The sequence below is a fragment of the Cetorhinus maximus genome, chromosome 4 (genome assembly GCF_964194155.1).
Source record: "Cetorhinus maximus chromosome 4, sCetMax3.hap1.1, whole genome shotgun sequence".
NCBI lineage: Eukaryota > Metazoa > Chordata > Chondrichthyes > Lamniformes > Cetorhinidae > Cetorhinus > Cetorhinus maximus.
Window position 1 is genome coordinate 120257044 of NC_135882.1, and position 15173 is coordinate 120272216.

The window sequence follows — 15173 nt, forward strand, 5'->3', positions numbered from 1 at the left end:
TAATGTTTAAGTTTGATTTGTATTTCTGTATCTGTGTGTTAAGAAAAGATCAAGTTGAGTTTTAGGTTCACTTTAAAAGGTGCCTGCATTCCTAATGAGAGTTTATGACTGTAAAAGAAGTTAAGCAAACACAAGAGTAGAAAAACTGGGCTGTTGCCTAGCAACAAGGTCCAGAGAGGCAGGTCCCTCCCACAGACACACACACAAGAAACGAGAAGCAGCACTTATTGAGTTTTGAAGACAACTGCCAGGCAGAAGCAACCCAGAAGGGGCAGGTAGCCAGTCCCAAACTAAAGAAGAAAGTCCCCAAGAATCCAGGGGAACAGAACAGAAAAAAGGCCCAAGAAGACCTTCTAGTCAAAGGAAAGATAGGAATTTGGAAAAGGCCTTGGTAAGTGAAGTTAAGAGTGAGGGGCAGAAAGAAAGGCTCCAAGCTTCAAGTTGCAGGAAGCAGAGTTAAAGTGAGATAAAGACTTGTGAGAAGTCAGATGGTCCAAATAGGCAATTGAAGGTCTGTAACTCTTTGCTATGGGCATGTGAAGCAGTGGTGTACTGTTGACAGCTGAGTTGGTGAGAGAGAGTGCGTGGAAGAAAACTTGAATGCATGTGGTGATCCAAGGGAGAGGAACATAGGAAGGAGGGTTAGAAACCCTGGAGGTGGATCTTTGCGGAAGGTGTCTGAGAGAAAGCGCCTTTTTGGGAGAAGATTCCAAAGCGAGTTCTTGGAGAGAGGAGATTGGAAACTCTTGTGTGAAAGATGGAGTTCAGTGAGACTGGTTCGCTCACAGTGTAACAAGCATCTGGGGTCAGTTGAGGAGAGATCCATAGCATCTGGTTGAGGTGGCATCTGTCAATCATTGGTTTCAGAGTGTGGTGTATCTGAACACTGGTTGCCAATTGGTTTACATGGACTGTGGACATTAAAGTATAAGATAGCTTTTGTAACTTGTTATCCTTAAAAATCTGTATATACCTGTAAAGGTATAGTTTCGGGTGAAGGACTATTGTAATATGGTTCATTTTTTCTTGTTAATAAATGTTTTATGCTTTTGTTAAAAGTTCATTAGCTGACTGCTGTTCAGTAGCCCCTCTCCATGGGAAGAATTTTTCCGTCGGCTAGTGGGGGCGGGGCCCGCTTGCCGACGCATAAAATGACGCATGGTGACATCGGGTGGGTGTCCCGACGTCACCGCGTGTCATTTAGATTGTCAGTTTGGCGGGCCCACACCAGAGTTGGCTGCACGCCCACCGAACTGTCAAAGGCCTATTAAGGCCATTAACAAAGTAATTAAAGCTGCTAAGAATGCTGCCCATCCAACCTTAAGGTTTATTAATTACATAAAATTTTTTGAAAAAGTTAATGGGCATGTCCCAGCTCATGTGACAGTTTCACATGAGGGGACATGCCCTTAAAATTTATTTTTACCTTAGTTACATTTTTCAAAACTTAAACTAATCTCCTTGAGGATTTCTGCGCTCTTTCGCATGCATGCCCTGGCGCAGGGAATCCCCCCCGCCCACACAGGGAGTGCTTCCAGGTGTGTGTCACGCTGGGCGGGCCAACACGTAAAATGGCGGTGCGCACCCAATCGGGGGCGCTGATCGGGATCGGGCACGCTCCTGCCCGCCCCGCACAACGCCCCCGATGGGAGGAAATTTCTGCCCCATGCACCTAAACAAACAAATAAAAGTTAAGATTTATCAAGTTGGGTTCCACCCTGGGATCAGGCTTGCCCAGTGGTAACATCAGCTGGGGATCATAACATTGGCTAAGTTTTAAAAGCTTCAAAACCAGGAAGCAGAGCTCATATTTTGATTGGCATTTTAAGAGGGTGTTAAAGGATTAGCTGTTTTTATGTAGTTAGTGAATAGAAGTCTGTTTGCTTTTATAACAGGTTTATCAGTTGAGTGGATTTAAAATCTTTGAGTGGGTTTAATGAATGATATCTTTTTCCAGTATCAAGTATGTATGAGTCTGAGCTCTCTTAGGGTGTTAGAAGTTTATTTTTTTTCCATCTCCACATGGCTCCTGAGGTCTGCCCATAGTGGATACTGGGTGAGTGGCTATGGAGGTCGCATGAGCGGGCTGGTATTAGGGGCATGGAGGTGACATGGGGGGTATGAGGGGGAATGGCAGTGGCATGGGAGGACTAAACTGGTACAAAATAGAAAAATCTTCCTAGAGTCTGCACAATTTAGAAAGGAACAGTTTCTTTTCATTGTGGACAGCATAATTATTTTTTGCTCTTGTGACAATAATTCACACCTACCTTTAAAAAACACAAGCTTCCCATCATTTCATAGACTGCTTCAATGTTTGAAGGTAAACCCCTCCAGAAATTAGCAATTTTCATGGGTAACCATCCAAAATTTTATTGTTCCAAACACGCCAAAACCAATGGAAGTGGAATGGAGTCTATGAGGGAGCATGTGAGGTAGACGGGAGTGAGGGGTGAGGGCTAGAGGGCCTAACAGCCTTTTATACAAATGGGCCAAAGTCACAGAGAACTGCATAGGTGGACTTTTTAACCAGCCTCATTTGGCACTCACCCTCCTCTGTGGCAGCCTCCAAACTGCCTCTGGAGGTGGGGGGCCCGATTCGATCACACCGCCTCTCCCCTGGAGCAGAAAATTGAATCGGGAGATTTACCAACTTGAGCTTCATGCCTCCGTGGTGAAAATCCAGCCCTTAAAGTCTTTGCTGCTATACACTTTGCAAATATTTTGCCTGCTCCTCAAAGTGGTGATTCTTTTGGCTTCTGGTGCTTCCACACATCCTCCCCCCACCCTTAAAGGGATCACTGTAGGTCCTTCACAATTGGCTGCCTTGGAGATTTCCTGCTGCCAGATTGAAACATTTTTCACGCTTTCAGGTTCCTGAATTCATGTAAATAAGACTTGGCTACAAAAATGACAGAACATCAGCATCTTCTCTGAATAGCCTTGTGAAATCTTTTACCTCCACCTTTTTAAAATTAATTCATGAGATGTGGGCTTCGCTGACTAGGCCAGCATTTATTGCCCATCCCTAGTTGCCCTTGAGAAGGTGGTGGCGAGCTGCCTCCTTGAACTTCTGCAGTCCATGCACCTCAGAGAACAGATCTTAATTTAATGTCTTATCTGAAAGACAGGTGTGTTGCATGATATCATCTTATTTCATGCGTTAAGCCACTGAAACAAATGATAAAAAAAACTCATCGCTTTTCCTGATTGTATCATGCAGCACTCAAGAAGGTGATGCAGTCCATCAGTTTTATGTAAGGTTCAGTTGTGAATAGAAATAAGTTTTGGAAGCAGCAACAAAGGAAAACACAAAGAATCAATAGTTTGATAAATTCCAACTTCTAGCAATCAATTACCTGGCTGCAGTCTATTTGATTTATAAATACATTTTGTCATACACCTGTAAATGATCATCTTTTACGATGACAGGCCAAACCTAATACAAATTCAGATCAGGACATTTGCTAAATGAATTATGTTTACCATATTAAAGTTTAACTTTCGTCACTACATAAACTGTTAAAATGGGATTCATATAAAATTAAATGTTAAACTGATACAAAATAGGAAAATCTTCCTAGAGTCTGCACAATTTAGAAAGAAACAGTTTCTCTTCATTGTGGACAGCACAATTATTTTTTGCCCTGGTGACAAAAATTCACACTTACCTTTAAAAAACACAAACTTCCCATCAGGTCGTTCATAGACTGCATCAATATTTGAAGGCAAACCCCTCCAGAAATAAGCAATTTGCATGGGGTAACCATCCAAAACTTTATTGTTCCGAACACGCCAAAACCAATGGTCCTGCAATTAGACAGTTCACTGGTTAAATTTGTTTTTCTTTAGCATTTTTGTACACTGTTTACATCTGTGTACATTTACACATGGAAAATAAAACTGGACGGGATGTTAAATGGGTGGTCTAAACAATCCCATCTGCTTGCTGCTGGGGCAGGTTAGGTTAAAATTACCCGAAGAACAGGAAATGCTTGAAACACAGTTTTCTATTAAAGAACTTGCAAGTTATTTAACATATCAGCTTCTTTCTGGGCACAGAATATCTCTCATATGAAAACTGAAAGTGCTGGTCTGGCTTGCAACTGTGGAGAGACAGAAATGGAAGGTAATGCTTCAGGTCGATGAACTTTCAGCAGAACTCAGAATATCTCTTTTTTCTCTTCCTTTCTCCCTTCCACCAATCCTATTAAAATGCTTGACTGTCTTTCAGTTTTCATTTCAGGTTAGGGGGTTAGGCTTGAAAAGTTAACCTGCCTTTACTCTTTGGAGGTACTGTCTTCCTGGATGTTCCTACCATTTCTGTTCTTTTTCACTGTGATAGAATATTTTGCTTGTTAAGAATCCTTATAAAAAATATGCCAACAATTGTGTCAATTGTGTAAGCATAAGTTGAAGCTCTGTCGACAATTCACAACAACTGAACTGTAATTTTGTGCCTTAAAATCTCTTGGCATTGAAAAGCCCCACAAACAAGGCTCATGCTGAACAGAAAACACTGAGATGGGATTTATGTTCAAATTGCTGCATTTCAATACTTCAATTTTGACTTTGGGTGACAAGGTAAAAACATGTAATGTGGATTCAGTCCCGCATTATATATTTCTTCTGAGTTTCATTTCCATTAACGTTCCAATTTTACACTGTCAATCCAAAGTCAAATTTTCCCCCTTTAGTTTTATGAATTGATGACAGAATTTTGAATATTTCTTAACTGAGATATTTCTACAATTTTCATGCAGAAGCCATATTCACAAAAGAACACCAACTGCTTCCTACTATCAAATTTGGTCATTAAAGGTTAATATGGAGTTTGACAACTAATTTACTCATTTGCTCTACAAAGATCACATGGCCTTGCAGCAATATTTTATTACTACAAGTGATGATTTTATCATGCTCCTCACAGTCCTGCACGAGTTAGAATTTGTATTGCTACAAATCTCCCAAAAAAGCTTTTGCAGATTTGTTAAGGAATTCTAATAAGCTCAAATTCTTTCTATTCAATAATATATTAACTCTCTTATTTTTATCCACCATAAGACTATCAACACCACGGAGCATCCCTCAACGAGGAGGGCAGGAAGGGCTGGGAAATCAGCCTCTCAGTAGCCACTATCAAAGTTATTTAATGATGCACATAAACCCAGTTTCTTGATTGTGGAATTGAGCAAGTTCAACAAACACAATGGGAGGAATATTTGTTGACATAGTGCTGCTTCAATTGGTGTTATGTACATGATGGGTGGAATTAAATGCAACCCATGGGAGCAGGCTAGGAGGTGGAGGAGGGGCATAGAATTGGGAGGGTGGGCTGGGGGAGAGGGGGCTGGAGTGTCCAATGCCTTCTTGACTCCCTCTGATTAAGTCAGGGGCTGGGAAGGTTGAGGACAGCTTTCCTGGCCATAGGTCTCAACCCTTAAGCAGCCCGGCTGAAGAGAAGAATTCCAAGTGCAGTTCACAACCAATCTGGAAAATCTTCACACATTCAACTCAATTCCAGAACAGTGAGATCAAGTAATGCCATCTGTACTAGAGTCCAGTGCCCAGACCATTGGGTTCGAGCATCGTCAACACCAGGTCTAGTTCGGCGAAAACGATGCTGAGATATGTGAACTCCTCGAACAAAAATGAGTACCCTTCATTGCCCGGCAGAACAACCCAAGGTCACAGCTCATGAAAGCAGCATTCTAGCAGCTCAAGGCTAACATCCAAAGTCAAATCTGGAAGATAAAGGACATACGGTGGGAAGAGAAAATCCGAGAGATCCAACAATATGCTGACCATCATGACATGCAAAGCTATTTTGAAGCCACTAGGCCCATCTATAGACCAAGGTCAAATGGAGAAAATCCCCTTCATTCATAGGATGTTATTTCTCTTCTTAAGAAAAGCAATGCCATCCATCAATGCTGGAAAGAACATTTTGAACAACCGAGAATCCACTGTGCCAGCTGACACTCTCCAGGCTACCCCCAGTATTCTGTGGTAGAATCCATGGATGAATCACCAATGAACAACTGCAACATTCAGTGAAAGAGATTAAAATCAACAAAGCCTGTGGCCCTGATTGTATTCCAGCTGAGGTCTTCAAAGCTGGGGGGACTTTGCTCGCATCAAGTTATCATGGACTTATCCTATAGATTTGGGAGGAAAAAGAACTCCCCCCCACTCCCCCCCCACCCCCGAATTCAGGAATAAAAGATCAACTGCTTCTGATGTCAGCAATAAATACCGCCTAGTTGAAAAGCTCTTTAAGCTCATTTGCCTCCATGCCAGAACTAAACTGACCACGTGATGTAGGGGGTAACATATTAGCATGGATAAAGGTTTGCTAACAGGAAGCAGACAGTGGGATAAATGGGTCCTTTTCAGATTGACAGACTGTAATTGGTGGAGTGCCACAGAAATCAGTGCTGGGTCCTCAGCTATTTACAATCTATACTGATGACTTGGATGAAGGGATGGAATGTATGGTAGCTAAATTTGCCGACGACACCAAGCTAGTTAGGAAAATATATATCAAGTGGAGATAGAGGCCTGAATTTTCCAACCCCTCATGCTGGAGGGATCTTCCGGTCCTGCCGATGTGAATGGAGATTTCAATGGCTCACCAGCCCCGTGGTGGGGGAACCCGCCCAGGTGGAGTGGGGGGTGGCGGGGGTATTGGAAAATTCTGGCCAGCCTGCAAGGGGTAGAAAGGTTAAGTGGGTGGGCAAAAATTTGGCAGATGAAGTGTAACGTTGGTAAATGTGAACTTGTTCACTTTGGCAGGAAGAATAGAAAAGCGGTATACTATTTAAACGGAGAAAGATTGCAAAACTCAGTGGTACAAAGGGATCTAGATGTCCTGGGACATGAATCATAACAAGTTAGTATGCAGGTATAGCAAGTGATTAGAAAGGCAAATGGAATGTTGGCATATGTTGCAAGGGGATTGGAATTTAAAGGTAGGGAAGTTTTACTGCAGTTGTACAGTGCCTTGGTGAGACCACATCTGGAGTATTGTGTGCAGTTTTGGGTCTTCTTATATTAAAAAATATATTATAGCTTTATAAACTGTTCAGAGAAGGTTCATTGGATTCATTCCTGGGATGTAAGGGTTGTCTTATGAAGAAAAGTTGAACACGCCTTTACCCATTGGACTTTAGAAGAATGAAAGGTGATCTTATTGAAATATATCAGGTCCTGAGGGGACTTGTTAGGGTGGATACCCAGAGGATGTTTCCTCTTGTGGGGGAAACCAAAACTAGGGGACATAGTTTGAAAATAAGAGGTCTTCCTTTTAAGACAGAGATAAGGAGACATTTTTTTCCCAATGGGTCACTGGTATGGGAATTCTCTCCCCTAGAAAGTGGAAGCTGGGTCATTGAATTTGTTCAAGGCAGAGTTAGACACATTTTGGTTGGGATGCAGACAGGAAAGTGGAGCTGAGACCACAACCAGATTAACCATGATCTTATTGAATGGTGGACCAGGCTTGAAGGGCCAAATGGCTTATTCCTGATCCTATGTTCCTATGTTTCTAACATAGACATACATGTTCTACAGTTTGTGAATGACTGCAGTGCTTTTGCCACTCTGCACCAGGTTTGCATGTCACTATTTAATTCTACATACAAGAAACTCGGCCTCTCCTTGAATATTGCCAAAACAAAACTCAAACTTCACCTACATTTGGTCAGCCAAATATTTCACCTCTCTTATATGCTGAAATAGAGACTCTGGGAAATGTTGAGCACTTTCCATACATTGGCAGCCACCTCTCTCAAAAGGCCACCATTGATGTGGAGAACCAACACCGGTTAAGCTGCACCAGCTCAGCCTTCTGCAAACTGCAGCAGTGAGTGTTTGACAACAGAGACCTCCTCACGACAACAAAAGTCCTAGTGTGCAGAACAATTGTCGTCACCACACTCCTGTACTCCATTCTGAACAACTGGTAGCAAGCTCCACCCTATCATTAATATCAACGTTGCTGTGCTTCGATGAGAGCTTCAGAGAGTCTTTGAAGTGTTTTCTTTGTCCTTCTCTGGAACACTGGCCATTTGAGAGTTGGGAAGACAGGGCCTGTCAGGGGAAAAGGTCTTCGGCCATCTGGACACAGTGACCAGCCCATCAAAATTGACTTTGCAGGAGTTTTGCCTGAATGCTTGTAGAGCTGGCTTCAAAAAAGACACTAGCATTTGTTCAATGATCCTCCTATTGAATCTGGAGGATGCATTTGCAACATCTGCAACAATCTTCAGCCAGAAATGTCGAATGGATGATCCAAATCAGCCTCTTCCGGAGGTCCCCAGCATCACAGATGTCAGCCTTTGCCAATTCAATTCACTCCACATGATATCAAGAAATGACTGAAAGCACTGGATACTGCAAAGGCTATGGGCCCTGACAATATTCCGGCAATAGTACTGAGGACTTGTGCTCCAGAACTTGCCACACCCCTAGCCAAGCTGTTCTAGTACAAATACATCACTGGCATCTAGCCGACTGAGTAGAAAATTGCCCAGGTATGTCCTGTACACAAAAAGTTGGACAATTCCAACCCAGCCAATTACCGCCCCATCAGTCTACTCTCGATCATCAGTAAAGTGATGGAAGAGGTCATCAAAAGTGCTATCAGGCGGCATTTGCTTAGCAATAACCTGCTCACTGATGCCCAGTTTGGGTTCTGCCAGGGCCACTCAGCTCCTGACCTCATTGCAGCCTTGGTTCAAACATGGACAAAAAAGCTGAACTCCCAAGGTGAGGTGAGAATGGCTGCCCTTGACACCAAGGCAGCATTTGAGTGAGTGTGGCATCAAGAAGCCCTAAAACTGGAGTCAATGGGAATCAGGGGTAAAACTCTCCGCTGGTTGAAGTCGTACCTAGCACAAAAGAAGATGGTTGTTGGAGGTCAATATTCTCAGTTCCAGGGCATCACCGCAGAAGTTCCTCAGGGTAGTGTCCTCAGCCCAACTATCTCCAGCTGCTTCATCAATGACCTTCCCTCCATCATAAGGTCAGAAGTGGGGATCTTTGCTTATGATTGCACAATTTTCAACACCATTTGCCACCACCTAGACAGCACCTCCCACGACCACTACCATCAATAAGAACAAAGGCAGCAGACACATGGGAGCACCACCACCTGGAAGATCCCCCCCAAGTCACTCACAATCCTGACTTGGAAATATTTCACCGTTCCTTCACCGTCACTGGGTCAAAATCCTGGAACTCCCTTCCTAACAGCACTATGGGTGTACCTACACCACATGGACTGCAGCGGTTCAAGAAGGCAGCTCACCACCACCTTCTCAAGGGATGAGCAATAAATGCTGGCCCAGCCAGCGAAGCCCACATCCAGGGAATGAATAAAAAAAATGCAGCAGAGGCATTGCTGATGGAATTTCTCTAGCACTCCTTTGTGTTGTTGATATACAGTCCAGGTCTCACTGCAGTACATCCTTGAACTGAGGATAGTTGACAATGTCTTAGCGTGATGAGAGTTTACTCACTTTCAAATTTATTAGTGTGAGAATAACCGGCTTTTATGATTTTTGCTCTTTTGTCAACAGTAAAGTGTTCAATTGTGTCAGCCTTTATTCATGAAAATTTTTCCAAGACCCCGAGGATATGCAGTTGGTGAACCATTTCACTTTATTTATTGCTTTCGACAACTTCTCTGGCTAACTGATGAAACACAAAAATTTCAAGTAACTGTAAAAGACAGTTTTCCTCAATGTTATAGAAGACCTTATGCAGTATAGCAAAATGGCAGTGGCTTTTTAACTGATTACAATGGACTTCTCCCTCATCACTTGATGACATGAAGAAAACTTAATTTGGCAATGTCAGTTCTCTTCTCAGTGCAAGGGTTCTGAAAATCTGATACGCAGAAAATCTTGTACTTCCTTTCTCTGTAAATAATTCATAATCTTACAAAGTTTGCCACCTATGTGTTATGAAACCAGATACTGAATATCTTTCATAATATTTCCTACATAGAATGCCAGTTGGAGTGGAATTAAAATAAATATTCAGATTATAAATTGCATCTGTTCATTCATTCTGTTAGTAAACATCAAAATGTTTTGTTATTACATAAATGACTCTACTATAATCCAAAAGGTGTAAACATAGTAGCGAGGGCACAGTTTATACACTGGACTAACACTTGATGCAATTTGACTGTACTGACAGTACCGTTACACTGATGTACAAAAATATCCCGTAGCTAGGCATGCATTTTATTTACAATTCCTTAAAGGACTTTCACAGTTTCTGTTTAATGCCAGGTTCTCAAAAAACTTCGCATATGCTGAACAGCAGACGAACAGACAGAAACTGGGTGGCAATCCTGTTCGATTCTTTCGGCTGAATGAATTCAAGCTAAATTAGAAAAAGAACAAAAGTAAAATACAAAATAAAAGGTTTGATATGAAAGCAAAATAAAATTAAGACACTGGGTGGAATCTTAACCTAACAGACTGCACATAGCAGGAGGTGCTGGCAGGGGGTTGGGAACCTGTTTGTAAATGAAAAGGACTTTGTCATGGCTCTTTAGCTCAGCTATAGTATTAGCAACCTGCTTTCGGGTTTCCTGACCAAACACAGAGGGCAGGCGCAATGGCACTCTGCCATCCGTCAAATGAAGGGTTTCGAGTTAAAGGAACCCTTTAGAGCCCTCAGAATGGGTGAACAGTACTTTGTTTACTGAAGCTTCAGGAACCATAGAAGTAGAAAGGAGACAAAAACAGAAAATGTTGGAAAAACTCAGCAGGTATAACAGCATCTGTAGAGAAAAAAAAACAGAGTTAACGTTTCGAGTCCTTATGACTCTTCTTCAGAGGTAATAATTTTCATAATATTTTTCTGGTTTATTGTGAAGTAGATTCATGGGGATAAGTATAGTTGGGTATGTCTGTGTGTGATTTAATTACATTTGGAGTGAAGTAGACTGCAAGTTTAAATCATCAAAAGAAGCTAGGTGCTTGACCCCAGGGCCTGATAATCTACATCCCAGAAGTTGCCATGGAAATATTGGATGCATTGGATACAGAACACTTGGAAAGCATTAATGGGATTAGACAAAGTCAGCATGGGTTTATGAAAGGGAAATCATGTTTAACTAATCTACTGGGGTTTTTTGAGGATGTAACTAGTAGAATAGACAAGGGGGAACCAGTGGATGTGGTGTATTTGGATTTCAAGAAGGCTTTTGATAAGGTCCCAAATAAGAAGCTGGTGGACAAAATTAAAGCACATGGGATTAGGGGTAATATACTGGCATGGAGAGTTAGTTGACAGACCGGAAACCGAGAGTGGGAATAAATGGGTCTTTTTCCAGGTGGCAGGCAGAGACTAGTGGTGTACTGCAGGGATCTGTGCTTGGGCCCCAGATATTCATGATATATATATAAATGACTTGGATGAGGGAACCAAATGCAATATTTCCAAGTTTGCTGATGACACAAAACTGGGTGGAGTTGTGAGTTGTGAGGAGGATGTAAGGAGACTTCAGGGTGATTTAGAGAAGTTGTATGTGCAGGCAAACACATTGCAGATGCAGTATAACGTGGATAAATGTGAAATTATACACTTTGGTGTGAAAACAGAAAGGCAGAGTATTTAAATGGTGATATATTGGGAAATGCGGAGGTACAAAGGGATCTGGGTGTCCTTGTACACCAGCCAATAAAAGTAAACAGGCAGGTACAGCAAGCAATTAGGAAGGCAAATGGTATGTTGGCTTTCATTGCAAGGGGAATTGAGTTCAGAAGTAAGGATGTCTTACTGCAGTTATAAAGGGCCTTGGTGAGACCGCACCTGGAGTATTGCATGCAGTTTTGGTCTCCCTACCTAAGAAAGAATATATTTTCCATAGAGTGATTGCAGTGAAGGTTTACTTGGCTGATACTGGGGATGGCAGGACTGTCGTCTGAGGAGAGATTGGTTCGTCTGGGCCTGTATTCACTAGAGTTTAGAAGAATGAGAGGGGATCTGATTGAAACATATAAAATTCTAACAAGGCTAGACAGACTGGATGCAGGGAGGATGTTTCCCCTGGTTGGGAAGTCTAGAACCAGGGGCCACAGTCTCAGGATATGAGGCAGGCCATTTAGAACTGAGATGAGGAAACATTTCTTCACTCAGAAGGTGGTCAACCTGTGGAATTCTCTGCCACAGAAGGCTGTGGAGGCTGGGTAACTGAGTATATTCAAGAACTGAATTGATAATATTTTGTATATTAGGGGAATCAAGGCGTATGGAGAGAAAGCGGGAATATGGCGTTGAGATAGAGGATCAACCATGATCATATTGAATGGCGGAGCAGGTTCGAAGGGCTGAATGGCCTACTCTTGCTCCTAGTTTCTATGTTTCTATGACATGCGAATGAGTAAGCATGGATGCTGGCTTAGCATGTAAGTTGTGAAGGGAATTTGCATGTTTAGATAAATAAAGGGATATTTGGATTTCAAAGGGATTTTTGCCTGTTTACAACCAGCCAGATAAGCAAGGCTATGGAATGTGTTTAATTTTCCAAAGGTTACTGGCAATATTGGCACACTGAAAATTTTTATATTGTGAGGAAGATACAGTTTCAAAGACATATGAAACAATAGAATTTACATATTAAAAAGAGAGAAACATATATAAAGGAGAATGAAAGGCTACGCGTCCGAAGGCCATGTAAAAGGAGTGTGTGAAATAGCCTTAATGAAGCCTCCAGCATTTATGCACAAGTCTGCTGTCTTATGAAGCTGGAGCTGGGGAAAAGCCATTTAGAATTTCACTGTCCAGGGTATTGTGTTAACTTGCTGAGTCTGCTTTAAATCTAAAATTTATTTCAGGCTGTTACCTTAAAGGGAGTATAACTGGGAGTCACGTTAATTAGGAATTTTAGAGTTATTATGGTAGTAATTGTAGTCTTACGTATGAGCTTGGCATCTTTTATTCTGTTAATAAATATTTTAATTTTAACTTTTAAAAATCTCTGAAGTTCTTGGTGGACTTATTACTTCTGAATTCAGTGCACACATCTCATAATAAATACAAGTTGCAAAACCATTGTGATAGCGCGACCAAGTTTCCCTCGTGAATTTGGTCTGCCTGGCACATATCATTTGCCATGTCATAACACCTGGAGGTCTGAGTTTGAGATCTGAGGGTTTAAAGATGTGTGATCTGTTTCCAAAGCATGGGGCGAAGAGACCAGCCTCTCAAACCAAGCAGGCACAGTAGGAAGTGGCAGAGGAAGCGAGCAGTAGGAGTGTGGTCCCTCCAATGTAGAGACAGTGCCCCCAAAGGTTCAAAGGCCTCAAGAAGGCAGGAAAGGTGGGTAGCATACCACATTCAAGTGCAAACCTCCACATTCTGATTCTCCCTTCTGTCTACCTTTCCCTCCCTTCAAACCTACAAAATACTTAAAGGGTAGATGTAGGTAAGGTGTTTCCCCTGTTTGGGGAATCTAGAACCAGGGGACACAATTTCAAAAAAAGGGGGAAGACACTTAGGATAGAGATGAGGAGAAATTGTAATACTCAGGGGGCTGTGAATCTTTGAAATGTTCTGTCCCAGAGGGCTGTCGAAGCTCTGTCACTGAGTATGTTTAAAGCAGAGATTGACAGATTTCTAAATGTCAATGACATAGGGGGATAGTGTGGGTAAAAGGCATTGAAGTGGATGATCATCCATGATCATATTGAATGCCAGAGCTGGCTTGATGGGCTGAATGGCCTGCTCCTGTGCCTATGTTCCTACGTTTTCTTGCACAGCACTCTTTAGAACAGCACACCTTGCAGCTCCACTCATTCCACTCTCTCATGGTACCTCAAATCCAAACGCTTATACGTACCCTTCACCTTTGGCCATCTCATACCTGTACTTCACAGTCACCCTCTACAAACATTGTCCTCCTCTCCATACAATCCATTTCTCACACTTACTACCCTGTGCTTACTGTCCTTGCAGGAGAAGGGAGTGCAGAACTCCAGGGAGAGGGAAAAAACCAGGGGACTCTCTGGCAATAGCTACCTTGATGGCCACCGGCAATGCATAGCCAGCTAATTCACGAGGAAAGAAATTTTGTTCCAGGAGGCTGAAGATATCAGCAACAAACTGCCATAAGAGCCTGAGCCTCCTGAGGCACTGGTGCCCTGACATGTTGAGACAGACAATCCTCTGCCTGTAGACCATGTGTTGGGAGTCGCACCTCCTTGAAGCTGGATCTGTGTGTCCATCCCTTTGTTCTGTGGAGCAGTACCTTTTTCATTCATTCATGGGATGTGGGCATCACTGGCTAGGCCAGCATTTATTGCCCATTTCTAATTGCCCATGAGAAGGTTGTGGTGAGCTGCCTTCTTGAACTGCTGCAGTCCATGTGGTGCAGGTACAGCCACAGTGCTGTTAGGAAGAGGGTTCCACAATTTTGACCCAGCAACATTGAAGGAATGGCAATATATTTCCAAGTCAGGATGGTATTTGGTTTGGAGGGGAATTTCCAGGTGGTGGTGATCTCATTTATCTGCAGCCCTTGGCCTTCTAGATAGTAGTGGTCATGGGTTTGGAAGGCGCTGTCAAAGGAGGCTTGGTGAGTTCCTGCAGTGCATCTTGTAGATGGTACACACTCTTGCCACTGTTCATTGGTGGTGGAGGGAGTGAATGTGATGCCAATCAAATGGGCTGCTTTGTCCTGGGTGGTGTCAAACTTCTTGAGTGTTGCTGGAGCTGTACTCGTCCAGGCAAGTGGAGAGTATTCCATCACACTCCTGACTTGTGCCTTGTAGATGGTGAACAGGCTATGGGGAGTCAGGTGGTGAGTTATTTTCCTTGGGATTCCCAGCCTCTGACCTGCTCTTGTAGCCACAGTATTTATATGGCTGGTTCAGTTCAGTTTCTGGTCAATGGTAACCCCCAGATTGTTGATAGTGGAGGATTCAGCCTTGGTAATGTCACTGGATGTCAAGTTGCGATGCTTAGATTCTCTCTTGTTGGAGATGATCATTGCCCAGCACTTATGTGGTACGAATGTTACTTGCCACTTGTCAGCTCAAGCCAGGTCTTGCTGCATTTGGACATGGACTGCTTCAGTATCTGAGGAGTCGCGAATGGTGGTGAACATTGTGCAATCATCAACGAACATCCCCACTTCTGACCTTATGATGGAA

The 15173-nt window shown here is 42.7% G+C and overlaps 1 protein-coding gene across 6 annotated transcripts in view; it reads right to left on the bottom strand.

Moving 5' to 3' along the window:
• mmp16a (matrix metallopeptidase 16a (membrane-inserted)) overlaps positions 1 to 15173 on the bottom strand; it is a 280337-nt gene that overhangs the window by 40305 nt on the left and 224859 nt on the right. For all 6 annotated transcript variants that reach the window (XM_078540700.1, XM_078540705.1, XM_078540701.1 and 3 more), the window contains one exon: positions 3672 to 3810. In XM_078540700.1, coding sequence (XP_078396826.1) covers positions 3672 to 3810 — 139 coding nt within the window. The remainder of the gene's footprint in view (positions 1 to 3671; positions 3811 to 15173) is intronic.